At 40.9% G+C, this 21,662-nt stretch overlaps 2 protein-coding genes across 7 annotated transcripts in view; one reads left to right on the forward strand and one right to left on the reverse strand.

Annotated features, from left to right (window-relative positions):
* Positions 1 to 1,037, reverse strand: part of Gpatch2 (G-patch domain containing 2) — a 138,439-nt gene extending 137,402 nt beyond the window's left edge. For 5 of the 6 annotated variants that reach the window (XM_013122292.3, XM_005082444.4, XM_040739244.1 and 2 more), the window contains exon 1: positions 864 to 1,037. In XM_013122292.3, coding sequence (XP_012977746.1) covers positions 864 to 916 — 53 coding nt within the window. In that variant the 5' untranslated portion in view covers positions 917 to 1,037. The remainder of the gene's footprint in view (positions 1 to 863) is intronic. The other variant, XM_040739242.1, reaches the window with a different exon arrangement.
* Positions 1,038 to 1,092: 55 nt separating this feature from the next.
* The window catches only part of Spata17 (spermatogenesis associated 17), a 164,661-nt gene continuing 144,091 nt past the window's right edge, over positions 1,093 to 21,662 (forward strand). Inside the window, 4 exon segments of the mRNA XM_005082443.4 lie at positions 1,093 to 1,304; positions 1,307 to 1,391; positions 15,484 to 15,573; positions 17,299 to 17,380. Coding sequence (XP_005082500.3) covers positions 1,277 to 1,304; positions 1,307 to 1,391; positions 15,484 to 15,573; positions 17,299 to 17,380 — 285 coding nt within the window. The 5' untranslated portion in view covers positions 1,093 to 1,276.

Consider the following 21,662-nt stretch of genomic DNA (forward strand, 5'->3'; position numbering starts at 1 on the left):
GGCTCATTAAAAAAAAAAAACAAAAAAACAAAAAAACAAAGCACTCTCCACTTCGCTATCTGAAAGCCTTGAGAACTCCAAGGTCACAAGAAAGCCAGGGCTCTCTGACAAATGATGCTTAGGGTGAGGAGTCAAGCATCTGGCCTGAGATGTCCCCTCAACGTCTCAGCGGTAGGTGAGGCGAAAGAACCTGACGACACGGCCCATCACAGGGTCTCCTGTTCTTTCTGACTCCGGAGGTAGGCATGGGCTTTAAATTTCTTTGACTTACTGGTCGGATTTTATGTTTCAAGACTGTCGGTAGGGCATCAACTTTCTGGTGTCACTTATGTTTATCTGCCGGGGAAAGCCTTGGAAGAAGCGGGGGGGTGGCCGGGGGTGAGGGTGGGGGCAGACCGGGGCTTTCAAGTAGGAAACCCACAGCCTCGCTAGCACTCAAGAGCACAGGGAAACTTGGCCTCTTCAACCTTCGGATGCCACGAGGGCAAAGGGAGACGGGCAGGAGCGGTTTGCAAACTTAAGAGCAGCAGGCCATGACCGCGGGAGGCCAATCCCAACCCAACCTTAAGGCTGCTGGACGACTCCCATCTCTCGCGAGCCAGGACAGAACCTTCTAGGTGGCGGAGAGCTGCGCAGGGAGTACGGGAGCCTCACGGCTCTCCCCCCTAAGAAAACTTCCAGAACTGTGCATTTCTGAAATCCCGTCACTCGTGCAACTGGGTACGAGGTGACCGGTTTAGCGGGGGCGGCGGGAACCGGGCCCGAAGGAACTTGGTGCACGGCTGGTTGGTTGCCCCCGGGTCCGGGAGCGCCCCGTTGGGGACCGCCCGCCCGCCCCGTCCTCAGCGGCCCGCCGGTCTCACCAGCTCTTCCCGGCGGCGGCTCCGATCGCTGGGCGCCCGGCGGCCCCGAACATCAACGACACCCGGGAGCGCGGCCTCGAGGCTCAGGCCCGAGGACCGACTCCAACTCCCGCAGCCCCGGCCACTTCCACACAGCACTGGAGCATTTTGGAGAGGAGCTTCCGGAAGCGGGCTGGAGGCGGAAACCGGAAGCCGGAAGCGACCATTCCCTTCCCCTGCGCTTGGCGGGCCGTTCCCAGTCAGCGCCTCTAGGAAAAGTCCGGGAGGGGAAGGGAGCGAGTGGGCTGAATCGGTCCTCACATTTAAAAGAAAAAAAAAAAAGATCCGAATTCTAGGTCCAGTTACCTGGAACTTCGACAGAGAGAAAGGGAAAGGGAGTGAGTCGGAAGTGCCCTTGGTTCAGCCCAGTTGCCATGGAGACCCCTAGTAACAACCCTGGTAAACCCTAGGCCTGGAGGCCATGGCTACTTTAGCCAAGCTTCAGGCACGGTCGTCGTTCCTAGAAACTCAGTACTACTTTAGGAACCGGTGAGTACTGAGGAGAGGGGTCGCAAAAGAAGTTTCACAAATTATTTAATGCAGGAAATGGCCCCCCAGTTCTCCCAGACGGGGACTCAAGAATATATCCACAGGTGGATGATATATGAACATAGGTCATTAGTAGGTTGATATGCTCTGTAGAGAAGCCCAGCATACATAAGATTATAAAGTGAAGTCCAAGGTGAAGTAACCCCTCACTGGGGAAACTGAGGCAGGAGGATCTCTGTGAGTCCAGTCCAGCCTTGGTTACATACACAATTCAAGGCTTCCCTTGGTCTTATATAGGGAGTCTTTCTCAAAATACTGTTTGTTTGTTTGTTTGTTTGTTTGTTTCAGTACTTAGAAATCATCACGGAACAATTTGGTTTGGTGAAACCTGTTTTCCATACTAAAGGTTTAATGCCCTACTTGACGTTGCCCAGGCTATCCCACTGAGTTCTACAAGCTCAGAATGTCAGTATGCCAAAAGGAATTTTAGCTTCCCTTATCTCACAAACGTGGAATTCAATTGTTCTGTCATGTATTTGTCTTAAGGTGTACATTTCCAAACCACTGTGACAAGATAATTAGTACCAGTAAATGGGCAAGTGCCAAGGCAGCATTGTCCACCCCTACACGCCCCCCCCACCCCATCCATGAAAAGTGTCATTTAAACAGGAAGCCATGGACCAGCAGTTTTTCTAACTTAGAAGAAACCACAAAAAGTATACTACATCGTGATAAAATATAGTGATCTAACAGACCAGTTGAAAATACACCAATGTGAGAAAGTTCTGCCAAGCCATTCTTATCCTAAGTACTTTTCGCCTACAGTTTTGTAATTTCGTCTTGTACCTCTAACCAACCAACATGGGAGATGATTCGGCATCATAATTTTTGTGGGATAGCATGGGTCTTCCTCGTGCTAGAAGTACGACAGTGTTGGCTTTTTTTTTAAAAAACCATTGTTTCAGTCTCTAGTGTCTTTCCTACTTCTGACTTCCTATATTTAGCATTCAAAGATTAACATTCACTTAGAGTTACGTGACAGGCTTTTATTTGTTTGTGCCATCGATATGTAAACTGAAACCCTTTCCATCCCCCATAACAGCCTGTTACGGAACAGAGTCATTTAAAGAGGAAATGGGATGGACTCATAAGACAAAACTGAGCTGCCAGCTGGCATTCATGGTGCCAGGATGTGCTGCCCAGGCTGTTGGGGGACACAAGTCATTAGGGATCACCCTTGGCTGCAAATCTTGTGCACTCATACTGAACTACCCAGGAAGGTATGTCCCCCAGTGCAATAGGGGCATGGATGTTCTGAAGGCCACAAACCCCTTCCTGATTGGATGAGAGAATTAGAAAGAATACCAATCTGAAATTGTAGAACTAGGCAAAAGCTTGGCTGGGGAGGCCACAGGCAAACGGGAACCCTATAAAACATAAGGATGGGCTGTGGAGAGATGGCTGAGTGGATTGAAGTGCCTGCTGCCAAGCCCTACGGCCTGAGTTTGAGCCACAGGACCCACATGGTGGGAAGAGAGAACAGACCTCTGCAAGGCGTCCTCTGACCTCTCCAAAGGTATGCGTACTATAAATTAAAAGCAAAAACTAAAACACAATAAAATTTTAATTAACCTGTAGAAAATCAAAGGAAAATTCCATGAATATTTGTCACTTCCAAACAGTTACTGGATATACTAGTTCTTCCTGAACGTTAATATGCTCCAGAATCATCTGGGAAATTTGTTAAACATATAGATTGTGATCCAGTGTGTCTCAGAGATGGAAAACCTGCATCCCTGACAGGAATTCCTGTGGGGCTCTATTTGACAATTACAAAAAAAAAAAAAAAAAAAGACCATAGGAGATCTGGGTAGCATTTCAGCTGCAAATTTTTGGCATTCTTCCAAGTTGCATATTTATTCCCACTCCTAAAAAGAAAGGGAAATGAGTCTTTTGAAACCTCACAACCTTGCCACTAGTGACACCTCCTCCAACAAGGCCACACCTCCTTAGTCCTTCCCAAGAAATTTCACCAACTGAGAACCAAGTGTTCAAACATATGACTCTATGGGGGCCATTTCATTGAAACCACCATAGATTCTTTTACATATTCTCCAGCATTATTTTAATAATACTAAAGAAAAAGATTCTCAGAATTTTTAGTCTACCCAGAAAGGGGGAGAAAATATTTACTAAAGAAAAACTGGCATATGATACATTGTCAGTTCAACATATGAACTTCAAAGACAGGAAAATAATAATTGTGATTATCCAAACCAATTTAAGAATCCCAGCAAAGTTTCATGTCGTAGCAAGAAGGCAAAAGACATTTCAGACATCTAAAAACACTGAGTGTGTCTAATCCATGAACCCTCTTCCAAAGAATACATACCAGATTGTTCCTCTGTAAACAAATGAAAATGAAATTGGAGGAAAGATCTAAAGAAAAGAGAGGGGAGACAAACAAAAGAGAAGAAATAGCAATGAACATTTTAGTTGTAATACTCAACAGTTTAATTGTAATGAGCATTATGTTACTAGGACCTACAAGATGCCTTCCTGTATGTCATCAGGAGAAGACATATGGCGCCTAACATCTCCCTGGGCAAGTTGAAAAGTTCCTTTAGGTCTTCTGAGGCATTGGTCTTGATGGTTGCTATGCAGTGTGTGATGTTGGTTTTTTTTATCACTGTGGCCAAGTACCTGAGATAAACTAATTAAGGGACAAATGGCCAATGGCCTCTTGGGATCTTGGTTTCAGAGGGTTCAGTCTGGTCACTTGGCTTTGTGGCCCTGGGTAGCAGGCGAATGTGGCAGATGAGATTCCTGTCTTCATGGGGGTGGGAAGAACGAAGTATGACAGGAAGCAAGGATTCCTACAAGGAGTCCCCATGACCAACACCCTCCATGCTGTCTCCTCGTCTGCACAGGCTCCATTCCAGCCCCTGGATTGGGCACAAACCACACCCAAACACCTGTTTTCACAGATTTCCTTTATGAAGCAGGGAAGAGAAGCTTAAAGTGTCTGCTTTCTGACTCGGGCAGGAAAACAGCAGCAAATGACCTTGCATGTGTTGCTCCTGAAGGAGAGGTCTGTGTTAGAATGCCTATGGTGCAGAGGTAAAGCAGGTGGGGGACCAGGAAGAAGGAGAAGGGGACAAGGAAAAAGGGCAGGGGTGGTTGTCCCAGAGGGACAAAGGACGGCCTCTGGATAGGGGAGACAGACATGGCACATAGGCTAATGGTGGTTTATAAAGGTAGAGGGGGAAACCCTGTGTTAGGATGAGATGTTGGGGAAGTCCTTTGTCAATAAAGCACTGCTGGCCAATAGGAATCTAGACAGGAGGGACTAGGAGTCCAGAAGGACTCTGGGTAGGGGAAACACAGGGAGTCGAGATGTAACGCCATGGGGTAGGAAGCCCGGAACTATTCTCCGGTAAGAGAAATACCTAGATTAACAATTATGGGGTAATTACTTAAGTCAGAGCTAGCCAGTAAGAAACAAGCAAGGCCAACAGCTTCATAATTAGTATAGCCTCCTGTGTGTTTATTTGGGACTGATGCGGCTCTAGAACCAGACTGGCGGGAAGGCTTCTCTCAAGGAAAAAGCTTCTCTTTACAATGAGGTGTTTAATTTTCATCGGGCATGTAAACTAGGTGAGCCATAGGGGGCTTCTGATTGCTGGACTTTGGTAGTCAGTCTCAGAAGGAGGAAGTGGCCAAGTCAGGGAAGGCACCTTGGTGCTAGCTTTAGGAAGGTAACCCTTGGGTGCTACCTTTAGGAACGTAATCTAATGGTTTTTAGCAAGGCAGAGGGAATGGGAAGGGTAAGGCCTGCCAGGGCCACATGTTCCAAGTGGGCTAGTGTCTCCTACATTTTCCACAAACACCACATATAGCAGCAGCACACTAAGCATCCAGCCCCTGAGCAAATGGGGACATTTCATAACCAAACCCTGTCATCGGTCCTTTCTTCAGCATCTGAGGTCAGCGTCCTCCTGACTGCTTCACTCCACATGAGTGTTTTCTCCATCCACTCCCAGAACTGCCCAGCCTGCCCTCATTGCTGTCCTAAACCAGCGTCAGGGTTGGATGGTTTATTTGATTTTGATGTAAAGGCATCAGTTTGTTACTTTATCTTTTAACTTAATGTATTTTCTTTGGGGTTTGTATTGGGAAGGGAACTCAGGGCCTTTGGAGCATGAGAGTGCACTCACTGCTACACTGCAAGGCCTTGTTTAAATTCCTGGCCCTAAGTTAGTAAAGATTCTCTGACTTTAAGGATGTTAATCTCTCTTGGAATAGCCTTCCCAAGCCAACAATTGTAAAATAGCTCTCTTCCTTAGTTTCTAATCTGATTAAATTTTACAGCTTTTTTTGTCATCTGAGATAGATCAAAATATAATTGCCTCAATAGCATTTAAAGAATGGTTTTTGCCAGGTGTTGGTGGCGCATGCCTTTAATCCCAGCACTCAGGAAGCAGAGGCAGGCAGATCTCTTTGAGTTCGAGACCAGCCTGGTCTACCGATCGAGTTCCAGGACAGCCTCCAAAACAATACAGAGAAACCCTGTCTCGGAAAAACCAAAAAAAAAAAAAAAAAAGAAAGAAAAAGAATGGTTATTAAATATTGCAAGCTAGTAAAGCAAAAGAATAAAGGTTGCAGCTCAAGACAGATACAGTGACTCACATCTAAAATTCCTCTACTTAGGAAGATGAGAGAGGAGGATTGCTGTGAATTTGAGATTAGCCTCAAAACAAACAAGAAACACTTTTAAAAGGCATAGTAAGATTATCCATTCACTGATCACACCGTAGAGCACTCTGAGAAGGGGATCTGGAAATGCAAAGTGAGGCCAGGGTTCGTGGAACAAGCGGGATGATAGGAGCTAAGGCGTCTTCAGAGAGACGAGGAGTTTGAGGAGTGCAGGCCAGTGACAGTCACCACCCCCAAGAAAGGGAGCAATAAAAATGGGTGATACTGCAGAATACAGGGCAGTGCACAGTTAGGCAATATATATCATAGTGTGAAAATACAACAGTACCATTTTTGATAGCACCAAACTACATGTAATTTGACTCAAAATGTCACTTTTTCTATTCATATAAAAAAAGAATTTGGATGCATACAATTTGCGTATAAGATAATTTTGTGTATAAGGTTTTTCATGCAAAGGCGGTTTTAAAAAATATTTTGTAAGAAAAAACTGGGTCCAACTTGTATCTCTTTATATGTAGGGTATGTACGCAGCCGTTTAAAAAAGGATAGATGGGGCAGGCGCCATGCCTCAGCTGGTAAACATCTTCACCTTAGCTTGAACCCTAGGACCCACAGGGTGGAAGGACAGAGCTGACTCCTATGAGCTGTCCTCTGTTTCCTCAACCTTATCACAGTGTGCGCATGCCCACACTGTCCTCTGCCTCCACACCCTTGTCATGATGTGCGCATGCCCACACTGTCCTCTGCCTCCACACCCTTATCACAATGTGCGCATGCCCACACTGTCCTCTGCCTTCACACCCTTGTCACGATGTGCGCATGCCCACACTGTCCTCTTCCTCCACACCCTTGTCATGATGTGTGCATGTGCACACAAATGTATATTTTTAAAGCATCTAAAGGAATAAAATTTGTACATCCTGATCACCACAATATTCCCTGTTTTCTGACAAAATAAAGTATACCTGTTTACTCGCCATCCATTTCTCCAAGGAGTCCTTGTTCCTTTTATGTTCACCTTGTCATTGGGAGTGCTTTCTGGGAATTGTTACTCTTAATGGATTCAGCTAGGGACTGTGTATATATGTGCACCAAGATACATTTATACCTGTGCTGATTTCTGTGTCAGTCTGTGCAGGTAGTATAAACCAAGAATACATTTTGAAAACTTGTTTCATATTCAGCACCCTGAGTTTCCTTCTGTAATGCTGTTACTCTATACCCCTGAACCCCAGCATTCCTCTCGTCCACATCCTAAATAGCTAGTAATCAGGAATGCACCCCCAGACCTGGCTTCTCTTCATTTTTCCAACTGTGAGAAGCCTGCCCCTCGTTATCCTGATTGTGCTTACTTTATTGGGCTCTTTATCCTGTGTGTAACCAAACTCTTCTTGACACAGAGGGTATCCCTGTCTCTAGTATAGATACCCTTCTTGATGCATTATATCTCCCTGCCAACTGGTATGCTTTTGCCAACATTTGAGGTTTGAGTAGCTGTGTTGCCTACCCTCACAGATAGACTCTTTCTTCAACTTGCCATGATGTCCCCAAGCCTTAGAGCATCCCTTTCTAGGCACATACAATGACATCCTACTCCACTCAGCCCTAGTATGTGGGTATTATTCTCCATGCAGACTCTTACAGCCCATGTGACTTTACCCCTTTGTAAATTGTCCAACAGACACATGTTTTTCCACACCCATCACTTATGCGTTTAGGAAATGAGGAACAGTAAATAAGAGATACTTTAGCATGCACTAATAATAGAAATCTTTGTGGCAAGCAGTAATGTTTCCTGATTTACGATCTAATATTAAGGTCCTTTCAGCCTCACATTCATTAATGAGAATATTAATGAGAAACAAAAATGGAGCTCCCACTTCCTAAGAGTTACCCTGCTTGTTGACATCAAGTGCCTTTTATCAGAACACAGTGAGGACTATAACATAAAAGTTGGGGTAAGTATAGTTTCTCCCTTTAAGGAGACTAAAAACTCAAGGACTAGCAAAATTATATGCAAAATATCCATTCTACATATCAAAATATCTGATAATACCTGATAACATAGGTCAGCCAGTATTAGAATATGATCACTACAGTCTGAAACAGTTATGCATTGTCTGGTAATGAAGGAAGAGCATTAGGTTTGTAAACTTGTGTTTATTTATTCATAGCTTATATATGTGGGTCAGACTAAGTCCAGCCTGCAGATATAAAAACAATATTGACATATTACTGGAAAGATACTTACCCGGATACTCTTTTCATTTTTCTGTTCACTGTCAGTTAATTCCTGGTCTCTGATGTGCACATATACTATTCAGAGTTACCATGCCTATAGTTCATGACTAGACGACCAGAAACTTCCTATTTCCTCTTGATGTTTTATTACATTGCTGTTAATACTCTGGGTCTTTTATCATTATTAATTCATTCAGTATTCACTGTGATAACACTGATCATAATTAATTTATTTCAAATCCATGAAGTTGTCATAATTTATTCACTGCTATAGAATTTACATTATAATCTGGAACTAATTATTTTACCATTAAAATAAATGTTATAACCCCAGTTTTTAAATTTTAAATATAAAATATCTAGTGGTTCATGACATATTGTGTGAGCACTATGCCTCCCGGTGCTAACCAAAGTATCTGTAAATTTCATTTGAAGCAGTTTTTTTAAAGAACAACAGAAAAATATATGTATGGAAGTAAGATTTCAGTATGCAAGTTAAAACTTAGTAGTACATTGGCTACTAGTGAATTTTAGTGTTTCTTCCATTTTGTGATGCATATATATATATTTATTAATACAACATGCCTTTTATTTATATACATTACTGTTAATATTCCAGAAACAGATTAAATTTCCTCTTGACTGGTGTCACCAGGAAAGATTTTTAAAAAGACTCAAAATTCTGTAAACTTTGCTGCTTATATTCTGGGTGTCTGGTGACAGAAGGAAATGATGAATTCAGTGTGCCTTATACTAATAGTGAGTGTAATAACTAACGTGTGAACTCTTACAGGTATTAAGTGAGGCTGTATGCCTTATTCCTATCTGTCTTTGATGCAGAGGCAGAGGCCTGTTGTCTGTTGATAGGAAAAAGGAAAACCTGTCTTCAGTCATTTAAACAGACTGCATTAAAATGGGAAGTAGATCTACTAGAGTCACATTAGATATTGATGGGAAATGGCTAATGGGAAGAGCCAGCGTTATCCTATATCTTGGGTTTTATCTCATAGCTACCTTGTTGAGTGGAATTATCTTTGCGTTCTTCTTTGAGCTCCCTGCTCTAATGGACATTGTATGCTGTGTCCTTCTTGTGTTTGTCATAAATGATGTTTTTATATACCTCCTTATCAGATCATTCTAGTAACTCAGATATAAATTGAAAAGAAAAATTAAACCCTTCTCCTTGCTCTGTAGTCCCTTGCACAATAACCTCGTTACCATGCCATCCCATAGCATTTGATATTTGTCAATCAAGTACCAAACCAATTCCTTTTTGATGTAATTCCATTCACTTATATGATACAGCATTATATTTTTATCTTGCACTTGTGTCAGTTTTCTTATTTACTTAATTTCATTCTAAACTTTTTTTTTGCTTTTTGGCTTTTTGAGACAGGGTTTCTCTGTGTAACATGTTCTAAACTTTGTAAACCGAGATTGTTTCCTCTGGGTATGCCTAGTTCACCGTCAGAGTGATTATACTGTATTCAAAGAATTCTGTATCTCTTAATATTATCTATCCTACTCTGTAAGCCACAGTCTTCTGCCTTCATTTCCAGTCTTGCATGTTTTTCTTTATTTCTTCCCTCTTCTCTCTCTGTTTCTTTGTCACATTTTATCAACTCCTGCAAAGTACCAGATAATTTACTATGTGTGGGAAAATAGATATGAGTAAAATGTGAACCCAGGCTGGAAGCCTTGAAGAATAAACATATTATCATTAGTATAGAGAATGCTTTAAGCATGAGGATCAATCTTCCTGGAGGTTGTGGTTAGAAAATCAATTTAAGGAGTAACTTTGAGGTCCAGTGGCAAGGAGAGCATGGTTTGTTCAGGGAATGGATGAAATAGAAGGCTCTATTGTGAGGGGAAACAATGAAAGAAGATATGGGGATTGTGTCTAGGCCAGATGGAGTAGGTCTTTGTTTGGTATTCTGGGGGCAGTGAGTTTATTCAGACATCATCTGGGGTTGGATATTTAAAGCTCTCAAGGAAACAAGGGCATGATTAGATTTGTTTTCATAATATGACTTAAGAGATCAGTAAGGTGGCTCAACAGTAGGAAAAGTGCCAGCTTTAAAGACCTGAGTTCATTGTCAGGACCCACACACTGGGAGAGAACCATCCCTTTCATGTTGACCTCTGACTGCACTTACTGCCCCCACCCCCAATAACATAAGTAAATAGTGTTATAAAATGTTTTAAAGATCATTCATCCTAGGTGTGGCCATACATGCTTCCCATCCTATGGGGTACTGGAGAAGAGGATCATAGTAGTAGGCCAGGGCTACATGAGGAGACCTTGTTCCAAAAATAAAACCATTTAATCAGGATTGGATGAGAGACTCCAGTGGGAAAAGACCATTTGGGAAATAAGACTTTTATAACTCATAAGTTTTAAAAAGGTGAAGGCTGAACTAATGCTGACTATTGCTTCTCAATCCAATGGGAGCTGTTTTTTTTTTTTTTTTGATAATGCTGTTTTGGTAACACTGCCATTCTTGACAAAGAGTGGGTTTTGGATGAATAGCACTGAGCATGTAGGGAAGCAGGTTGAGACATGTTCCTTAGCCTGTGTTGACACAAGGAACCTAAGGAGAAATTCCAGTGCTGACGTTTTAGATACAGTGCTTATGAGTGCTGCCCCTGAGAGAACCTGTCAAATGATTCTTTTAATCCCTTCTTCCCATGTTCTTTCCTAGAAACAATCTCTTCCACTGGTGATTATATATATATATATATATATATATATTACCTTTTAATGCACCATTTAATTCTTCAGTTGTTTTAATTAGTGTTATCTTCAGGAATATTAGTTTGGAAGCTCATGTACATAGAATGTGCAGATGTATGTCTTTGAGAAGCATACTAGCTCACACACAGTTTTAATGTGGTAAATAACTTTGAATTAATGAATAATTTACTGGCCAACTAGTATTTGTTTTTCCCATAAGCCTCAGAGATAGCATTTTAAACATAATATAATAAGTAAATAGATAGTATTTATTTGTGGACTTGGAAAGATGGCTCCATCTTTAAAAGAAATTTCTGCTCTTGCAAATGACCCAGGTTTGGTTCCCTGCTCCCACATTATACAGCTGACAACCACCTGTAACTCCAGTTCCAGGTGGCCTCTGTGGGTTCCTGTACCCCCACAATGTACATACACTCAGGAATAGACACTTGAAGTAAAATTCCATTTTAAAAATATTTAATTGTTTTGAATTGAGATATTGCTGTGTTATTCAGGTAGACTTTGAAACCGTGGAGGGCAGCATTTGGGTCTTCTATCCCCAGTCTGCTGAAAGCTGGGTCTGCAGGAACCTGGTGTTTGGTCCTGGCATTGTGTGATCTGGCTTTGATACTATCCACTACTCTTTCTGCTGGGTTCTCTATGAGTCATAGTTTCTAAGAGATTGTATTGGATTCTTTCACTTTCCCACTTTTTAACTGCAAAAGCATCATTGTGTGGCTATTATATAATAACATAATGAATCAGAGGTTAATAAAATTCTCCTTTCAGGTTTCATTCTCCAAATTCTGGGTTCTGCAGAGAACTACATTTCTTTATGCGCAGTAACATATGTGTTCTGTTAAAGTTTCTTATAAACAAAATATTATGTTGTATATTTTCCATTGTGCTTTATCCATTTCAATGTATTGATACTGAATTTTCTACAAGAATAAAAGTGCATACCGTGCTGTTTCTGTACCAGTCTGTCTTTAATTAGGTTGCTCTTTCTGTTTCAATGTTTAGTACAGTGCTATATTATGAAAATACAGCTCTAAACATTTGATACAGCCAGAAAATATTGGCCTTGGTGGGGTGAAAAGATAGCAGGTGTGGGCTCATCATGTTCCATTGCACTCTCCCTGCCGTCCCTGGGACGGATGCTGAGACCTTTTGTGTTTCTTTAAAGCCTCCTCAGTCTTGGATTTCTTCAGAAACACCTTTCAGAATCTTCCAGTGTCATGATCTTGGATGGTGGGATCTTAGCAGGTGCAGTGGCCAAGGGTCAACCTGCTGGGAATTCAGGAACTGCACTCCCATCGCAGTATTTTCATTAAGCAAGCTTTGGAGGCCACATCAGTATCAGCTCAAGTGTAAGAGCTTGCCCTCAGATATACAGCATGGTTGCTTCCTTGAAAACAGCAGGACTTCTTCAGAGAAGGCTTGGCATGCTTAGTTGTTTAAATAATGGTTAAATTCATGCTTTTCCCCATTCATAAGAAGGCCAATTTCTTCCCAGCCACTCTGTGTACTCAGAGTCTATTCTCAGTTTACTTGACTTTGATGGTCTTGAAAACACAATCCACGTTTTGTTTATCTGTTTGAGACAAGGTGCCATGTAGCCCAAGCTGGCCTCAGACTTGCAGTGTAACTAAGGATCCTTGAACTCCTGATCCTCCCGAGGGTTGCGATTGCTGTGAGCACCACCACCTAGCTTGTTGTCCCCCTTTCTTTCCTGTCTCCCTTCTTCCCATCTCCTCCAGCTTTCTCTCCCCTTCCTTTATTTGTCCTCAAGTAAGTTATGCCTCCTAAAATTTGTGGATTCCATCTGTAGCTAAGAAATTTTAGAGGTGACACCCCACAAGCAGATCTTTGTTTCAGGAAGCTATCAAGGATGCAGAGTTGGCAACTAAGCTTCCTTATGTGACCTTAAGAGGTGACCGAGGCTCTCAGTGATAGAGCCAGCATCATAGCCACCAGCTCTGAATCCTGGGATTGTGTTCCCTACTTTTTACCTGTAACAATTCCACACAATGTTCACGATAAAAATGATAAACAGCTACTTCCTAATCCTGTTTAGGGGGGTTGAAGGATAATTGATATTCTACAAAATGTAAGAACCTTTATTGACATGAAAAGTGTTCTTTTTTATGGAGATTTGAACTTTCCTTTTTTAAAGACAGTCTCACTGTGTAGCTCAGGTTGTTCTTAAACTTAAAATCCTTCTGTCTCACCTTTTTAAATTCACTACCACACTCATGAGGCTGTGAATTTGGGTGATCACTTTTAAATCACATCCCAAGTATTGGGGAGGTAGTCAAACTCTTGAAGACCTGAGTTCAGTCCTCAGCTCCCTTGAAAAGATGCCCTGTGTGGTGCTCAGCTAGTAATCTCAGCATGGGGCTGGATCAAACAGGGGTTCTTGGGGCTTGGTGGTCAACCATCCCAGCCTGCCTACTCATTGAGCTCCCTGTCCCAAAACAGGTTGGTACCTGAGTGACAACACAAGAGACCACAGTTGAGGTTGACCATTGACCCCTTCACATACACATGCTCCCACAAGTAACCGCACCCCTATGAAAACACATACATGCACACATGAGTACACAAAGACACACCAAATGTAGAATATGGTCAATGTTTTTCCTATTCTGTGATTCATTTTTGTAAAAGCCTTAACTTCAGAATAGGAAAAACTGTCCTAAAAGAATTTATTTTTTCTCTATTGATCTATTTATTTAAGTCACTTGCTTTCAAAGTTAATATTTCTTGTGTTTATGTCTTATACGTTTAATTCCTGTCTTTGAGGTATCTGATCAGATTTGTGATGTGTGCTATTACTGTTGGAGCTTTGCAAATTGATAATGTAAAAATTTTCTAATCTTTCAAATTCAAATGAAATTGCTTTACAATTGTTTGATCTTAGTGACAATGCTATCTATGTCATGTGTTACCTGTCCTCAGTGCTTGGATATATGTGACTGCTGGGCAACCTTGTGTCTTTGTAGACATGCTTCTGTGCACAGGCGTGTATTCTAACTGCATTTGAAAGCCAGGAGAGGGAGAGGACTAACATACAGAGAGAGTGGTTTGTATGCCTATCAGCTCATTGTTCTTGATTGCCACTTTAATTGAATTAATGCATAGGGCATGTCTTTTTAAATTCTTTTTAATTTCACGAATGTGTGCTACATTTACATCACAGCCTGTCCCAATAACACCTCTATGTTTTCCCCACTCCCTCTCAAATTCGTGATCCTTTTTTCTCTATTCTTGTTACACATACAAGTAAACGAACAAATACACAACCAGTTAATGCACTTAGGGTTGTGCATATGTGTATGTTTTTAGGGCTGACCACTCGGCACTGGATCGCCGGTTAAAGGGTTCAAACCTGTAGAAGATTGGTTCTTCTCTCCCAGCAGTCATTCACTGCTTGTAGCTGTTAATCCGGGGAGGGAGGGGTCCTTTTCTCCCATTCCTATTGGCCAGCCTAGCTAAATCAATGAGCTCCAGGTCCAGTGACTCTATGTTAAAAAAAAAAAAGGAAAAAAAAAAGATGAAGGGTGTTTGATGAAGATACCCACGCCAACTTCTAGATGCCACATATATGTATATCCACCTGAACCTGGATGGTCATAGTATATACCTACAGGAACATAGTCAATAAGAAAGAAGTGTTGCCGTATTACCAGCCGTGCTCATTCAGCAAAGGTGGGGCACCAAGTGTATGCCAACAACCTTCTAAAAGAAATATATTCTGTAGTTCATTGTGCTATTACTTTATCAATTGACAGTTGAAATACAAGATATTAGGATAGATACATTAAGATGTCTTGACTCTATTTTTTCTCATTGTAAGTCAGTAAAACCTAAGAATTAAGTTTCTTATCTTTTTATAAGCCTGTGACACACCCATTGAATTCTTTAATATAAGCAGGCTCTTACCAGAGTAGGCATTTTGTGATAGATTCATTTGAATTAGAGGCAGCACATTTAACTGATGAGTGGGTTAAATATGCAGGCATTTTACTTTGCATGTTACATGTGTAGTGGCATTTAAACCATAAGTTCAAATAATTATGTTTCAAAAATACTGACAAAGTTGCACATTGTTTTTCATTCCTTAAAAAATGCTACCAAATTAATTAGTAGCATAACAGATGATTATAAAAATAAAATAGGAAAAGCTGTTGAAAGCTCATGACTTTTCAGAGAAAGGTTAATTTTTAAAACTGCTCATTTTTTAGATGTGCTTTTTTAATTTAGTATTTTAATTTCTTTAAAATGACATGTGAGTTGTAATTACCATCTTTAAGAAATTAAAAATTAAGGTTAACAGGTTGACTTGCCTTAGAATTGCATTAGTTACTAATGAAACTATTTGAAACCATGTTTCAGAGCCGTTGACGCATTTCGGAAGAAAGAGAATGATGCAGCTGTGAAAATCCAGAGCTGGTTCCGTGGCTGCCAAGTCCGGGCACACATCAGGTACATTCATTTTACCATTTTACCGTAGAAACCTCATTTACAAGCTGAAATGCAGCCTTGGAGAATCACAACTTTTTTGTGTAGCATTTATTCCAGATACCCTCTTATTTCAATCAGTAGTGAAGTCATTAAAGGGAAACAGAACCCTTCTGACTGTTTCTGATTGCTATGTGAATTATATCTGCCATATACACCTCTAACAACCCTCAATATTGTCAGCACATTTGTTCAGATACCCCCCTCCCCGAAGTGCATTTATAGTAAAAAATCAGCTAATGGGGCACAAAGGGGACTTGGGAAGAAGAATCTTAGTATTTCTCAACTGTTGGTTGATGAAAGCAATGGTATTAAAATGATGATATTCTAATTATAAAATGATGGATCTATCCCATCTTAATCCCTCCCATGCTATTGTTCAGTGCACAGAGCATGTTTAATGTTCTCTTTGATTCTGAGGAAGGGTAGGTAGTACCGCCTGCCCAGCGCTTGCCTGGTATACACACAAGGTCCTAAGTTCAGTTCCTGGTGTCATACCTCACATGTGAACAAATATTTTCCTAGGTAAGTTAGAGGAAGAATATGCCTTGTCTATGATAACCAGAGCTGGTTGAGTTGTATAATTCACCACACTTCCTTGTTTACCCAGAGTTGTAAATTCCAGTTTGTAAATGAGGCCTCTGCTTTTGCCTCGGTGCAATACAGAAACGTGGCTGTGAAGAAATTCTTTAAATTCACCCGACTCACATGATGCCTCAGAAACACTGGAGAAGACAAGGAAACACAAGGACACCTTTGTTGACATAAGAACTATTTTTCTAGGCTCTTAACGTGATTTTCATCAATAATTCCTCTGCCATTTCTCAGCATGTCAACTGGACTGTGCATAGAACATAACTTTGAAGTATTTTATCTGTGCCTAGTGGCATAGGCCTGCCCCTAACTATTTTGGAGGCTAAGCTAGGAGGACTGCAAGTTTAAGGCTAACCTGGGTTACAGGGTGAGTTCAAGGAAACCCTGGGTCTCTCAATGTACACTCGACTCAAAGTTGTGGATGTAGGTCTGTGGCAGAAAATGATAAGTCCATGCTGAGGACAGGTGTAATGGCACCTTCCCAGATGTGTAACTGTTCCCTGAAGGCAGTTTGGGGGACATATGGCACAGCATGCCTACAAGGCACAAGGGTAGTTTACAAATCACCTATTTGTCCCCAACCCAGACATAGGAGAACAGAACTCACTGGAGGAGAGTCCCAGCTCTGCCATGATAAGCTTGGCCATTAGGAAATCTGAGCAACCACAACCCTCAGTTTCTGCAAGTATGAAATGTCAGGTTGTTTCTGCCAACTCGAGCAGACAACAGCACAGCCTTTTCTGACTGAGAACTCATCTCAAGGTGAAAAAACAAAGCATTTTCAGTCAAGGAAAAAAGTTTACATGTAGACAGGCATGGCAGGACATGTATCTCTAATCCAAATCCTTGGGGGGCAGTGATGGTAGGTAGGATCTTTACATATCCAAGGCAAGCCAGGTCTATATAATGAGTTGCATTATGTCAAAGGGAGAAATAAACAAGGTAAAATAGAAATAATAAAACAAAAATAAAACGAGGATACATAGAACCTTAAATTGGAATTTGACCTTGTGAATTACAGGACAATAATTTTAGAGAATGAAGAAACATCTTGGTTTCAGTGAACACATACTAATGTGCATGTTTTCATTGTAGGCACTTGAACAGGGTAGTGACAATTATGCAAAAATGGTGGAGAAGTTACTTAGGCAGAAAACAGTACCAACTTATTGTTGAGGTAAATATAAGCTTTATATTATGCCACGATTTAAGTTATTCAACATTCTGTAAGATGTAGTTTTCCATGTAGTTTAGAAATTACTCATGACAATTGTCATAGATGAACTGTTTCTGTTTGGATTGTCCCCAAGAAGTCTCATGTACTGAAGGCTTATGGAGGTAGAGTTCACTTCAAGGAAGGTCACTTGGAGTCTGTCTTTGGGGCTGTCTTGTCCCAGCCCTCCCTCCCCCTCTGCCTTCCCTCGTCCCCCTCTTCCTTTGCTTCTTCACCCAGTTCACTGACCAGCTTTGTTCCTCTCTGCTGTACAATTGTACCTGATCATGGCCCAGAAACAACGGTGCCCACTGACCATTGTACTGAAACAGCACAAACCATGGCCAAAGTCAACCCTGCCTTTTAAATGGGTTTCCTCTGCTTACACCAATGCATAGAGGATGATACAAGGGCAAATCTGAGCTTAACTTTGGAAAGGAGACTTTTCTGAGAAATTTCTTAATTTTCCATAAGTGACAAACTTCATTGTACATAAATTGTATTAGCTACTTCAATGTTCATATGTTTCACTGTGCACATTCAGGAGATTTATGTACTGATGGATATCTGGACTTTCTAAGAGGACTTTGCCAGCAGACATTTGGCTTATCCTCGAATCTCCCCCATTTTCAATGGATGTCTCCTCTGACAGGCTATCAACAAGCTCACAAGGATGTTAACTGGGAAAATGCAGACATGGCTTCCCTCCACAGTCTCCTCTCTACAGAGTCGTTTATAGATAAATGAGATTTCTAAAATCAGGAAATGAGGCTGGTGCAACGGCTCGGGGAATAGAGGCCCTTGTCCCCAAGCCCAGTGACCTGAGTGCAGTCTCCACAACGCACACGGTGCAGGACTGTTTCCAGCAAGCTGTGCTGACTTCCTCATACCTGCCATTGAACACATCCACACACGTAAATAAATAAATAAACGTCATCTTCAAACATTATAAGGAATATATTCTTAAAAGAATAAATAATACTCCCAATATGACTTCACCGAATATATACATATTTGTAAATATATCACTACATATTTGCAATTGATTTTGATAAGCAGAAAATGATTGCATGGTGTCTTTATGCTGGTTGGGATTTAACAAGTAAATGCATTTTGCAAGTGTTTATGTCAAGATGATCTTTGAAACTTGCCTTTTTATGATACCCATTTGGCAGACTTGCCTGTGTGTACTTGGAGCCAGAGTTGGCAATACTTGGTTGTACTTGTTTTACATGATGTAACAACTCTGCCCATTGCTAACATCCTTCATTGAACTTTTGCCAAGACACACAGTGTGCCTCACTATTGTATTCTCCATTCAAGATCCTTAGCACATAGTATCTTACGCCCCTTTTTGTGAATGGATAGACACGAAAAATTAATGTTTTGAACTACATTGTTGCTGCTCCTTTTATTAAGAAGCAGAGCCAAACTGGACCCAACTGGTCATCAGTCTGATCACAACATGTCTAACTCCTTTCATAATTTGATTTTGATAATGCACTATTCAAAGTACAAGTCTTTGAATTAGTCAAATGCCTGTTTCTGTTTGTTTTTGACATTTTAGATAGGAAACTTTACAAGTCCATACTTCCCTGGATGTTTTGCATGCAAGGCTGGAGATTTTCTTTTATTTTTCAGATTAAATGTCAGAAATTTTGGCAATTGCCTTTTGTTTAGGATACATTTGAATAGCCATTATTGTTATTTTAAAAGTATACACAGGCAGAATTCTGCTTCTTTCTGAACTTAATGATGCTATTTTAATGGAAAACTTTATTTCATACTTGAACCCATTTTGTCCTTCACAGAGGGAGAAGTGTCAGCATTCTATTAGTGTTTCTGTCAAACATTTCTTTTGATGCTTTTTAGTACTGTAGTTTAGACCCAACTTCGTTTCCTTACTTTTCTTTCCAGTTTTGATATCTGGCTTTCCTTTTTAAAATTCATTGTACTTTTATTTATAGTTAAGACCATTTAAAAAGTAATTTTGAAGCAATTTTAGGTGTATAGAAAAGTTACAAGTATGTACAAAAGTTACAGATTTCTGTTCTTAGAAAAAAGAGTTCATATTATTACTTTCTTGACTCTCAAACTTTTTCTTTTATCTCTATATACATATTGTTTTGTGTATGTACATTTGTATGCATATTTGTATATGTGTGGGGACACATGTGTGCATGCATTTAGAGGTCAGAGGACAGCCGCATATCATTTATCATATGCCATCCACCTTCCCTTGAGACATGGGTAGATTCCAACTGTGTATATGAACAGTTAATGCAAGTCTCTGCAGGGCAAGGAAATGACCCTTGAACTTAGCCTTGGAGAAAACAGTGTGAATGAAGTTTTGGGGGGTAAGCTTGGAATTGGAAACAATGAAAGCAGTGAGGATGCTAATCACATGGCCCAGGGAGTATGGAGAATAGCAGAAGGTTGGTGAGGACTAGATGTGACCTTCAGAATACAATTCTCTGCCTTTCAATTGGAAACTCAAAGCAAATTATTGCATTCAATATTCCTAGTAATATTTTGTGAAGTGAAATAATACAGATGATATCTTCCTTTATGTTTTAGGTGTCTTAAAATCATTCATACTTTACATCTTCTCCTATTGGCTTGAGGCTAGGCCATGTGTTGTGAGCTGATGGGACATAGGTCACACCCCAGCTGACATTTTAAGAGGCTTTTTTGTTCTTGACTTCTGTCACAAGAGCTCATCACTAGACTGCTGCTTCTGCCCCACAGCTGAGACAAAGAGCCATGGAACATCCAGACAGAGAACGTTCACTCACAGGAGAGAGAAGCCATTTTTTGTAACATCCTAACATAATTGTATTTTCACCTCAGCAAAGCTGCATAATAGTTTTCCCTGATAACCAAAGCAAGTTCCTTATGTGAGACACTCTGCACGGGATACTTGGGCTTGGAGAACTGTGTTTGGAGGTTTGTTAGTTAATGCTACTGTTAGGACATATCCATGTGATCCTGTTTAAGACATTGCTGCCTCAGCAAATAGCTGAGCCCATCATAATTAGTACTCAACAGACATCTTTTAAACCGAGCTGCTGAATGGGAGCCTAGATTAAGGATCAAGGTGAAGGTTTCATGGTTATCACTATTAGTGACAGCATTTCCCACCTCATGAAAAAGTATCCCAGCAGTAGAGCAATACTCAAGAGGTGGGGTTTAGTTAAAACTGAGATGATCAGAGGGGTGTGCTAGTGTACACCTTTAATACTAGCACTTGGGAAACAGAAGCAGGAAGCAGATGTCTGTGAGTTGTAGATCAGCCTGGTCTACATGGTAAGTTCCAGGACATCCAGAGCTATGTAAAGAGACCCTGATTCAAAAACAAAAAGCCATGGGAGAGAGCATCAGGAAATAGTGACCTAGTCTTGCCTGTAGCTGCCACCAAGAAAAAGACCAAATCCCGGGGCTGTTGTAGATTGTAGTTTCAAAGAGACATTTCCTCAAAATATTACTACACCATAATATTTCTTTCTCGATTTTACATAATTATATGGCACCAAAATATGTTATCAAGTCCTACAATGGCACGTGTTCCCCATTACAATGGCTTTCTTAGTTTCATGGAACAGAGCTATTCCAGCTTCTCTTGTAATTAAACAAATCCCAGATTCCTACATGACTGTTAATGGTTTTTTTTTCACCTTCTGTTTCAGCATGCATGTGACTTGTCTTAGTTTCTGGGGTCTTCCACATTTTACATGTCTTGGGCTCTAGTACCTTTGGCCCACAAAAATGGGGACACTTTGATACACAGAGGATTCTCTGATTCTTATACCAACCTGGTTATAGTCACCATGCTCTGTGGCTTCACCCTTGTTTAACTTCAGTTGGATACTTAACGGTACTAATGTTTGGGATGGCACTTGCCTCCTCTTTGTCCTCCTTTTCTTCCTTCTCTCCCTCCTCTTTATTCTTCTCATCCTCTTCCTCTCCCACTGTTTTCTCCTCCTTCTCTCCCTCCTCCATTGTGGAAACCATGTTTATTATTTTCCAGTCTTTGAAATTTTCATACATAAATATATATAGTGTGTTGATCAAACCCACTTTTCACTCACCTCCTGCAACTCCTCCAGGACTGTCTCAACCATTGAAAAGGTGATTATTCCCTTGACTTCTTTTCAGTGTGTCTGTTGTCAGTACATAGAAAGGCTATTCGCTTTTGTTCAATACTTTTGTATAGTTTCACTTTGCCGAAAGTATTTATCAGCCCTGA

Source organism: Mesocricetus auratus, unplaced genomic scaffold, assembly GCF_017639785.1.
Source record: "Mesocricetus auratus isolate SY011 unplaced genomic scaffold, BCM_Maur_2.0 Super-Scaffold_100676, whole genome shotgun sequence".
Classification (NCBI taxonomy): domain Eukaryota; kingdom Metazoa; phylum Chordata; class Mammalia; order Rodentia; family Cricetidae; genus Mesocricetus; species Mesocricetus auratus.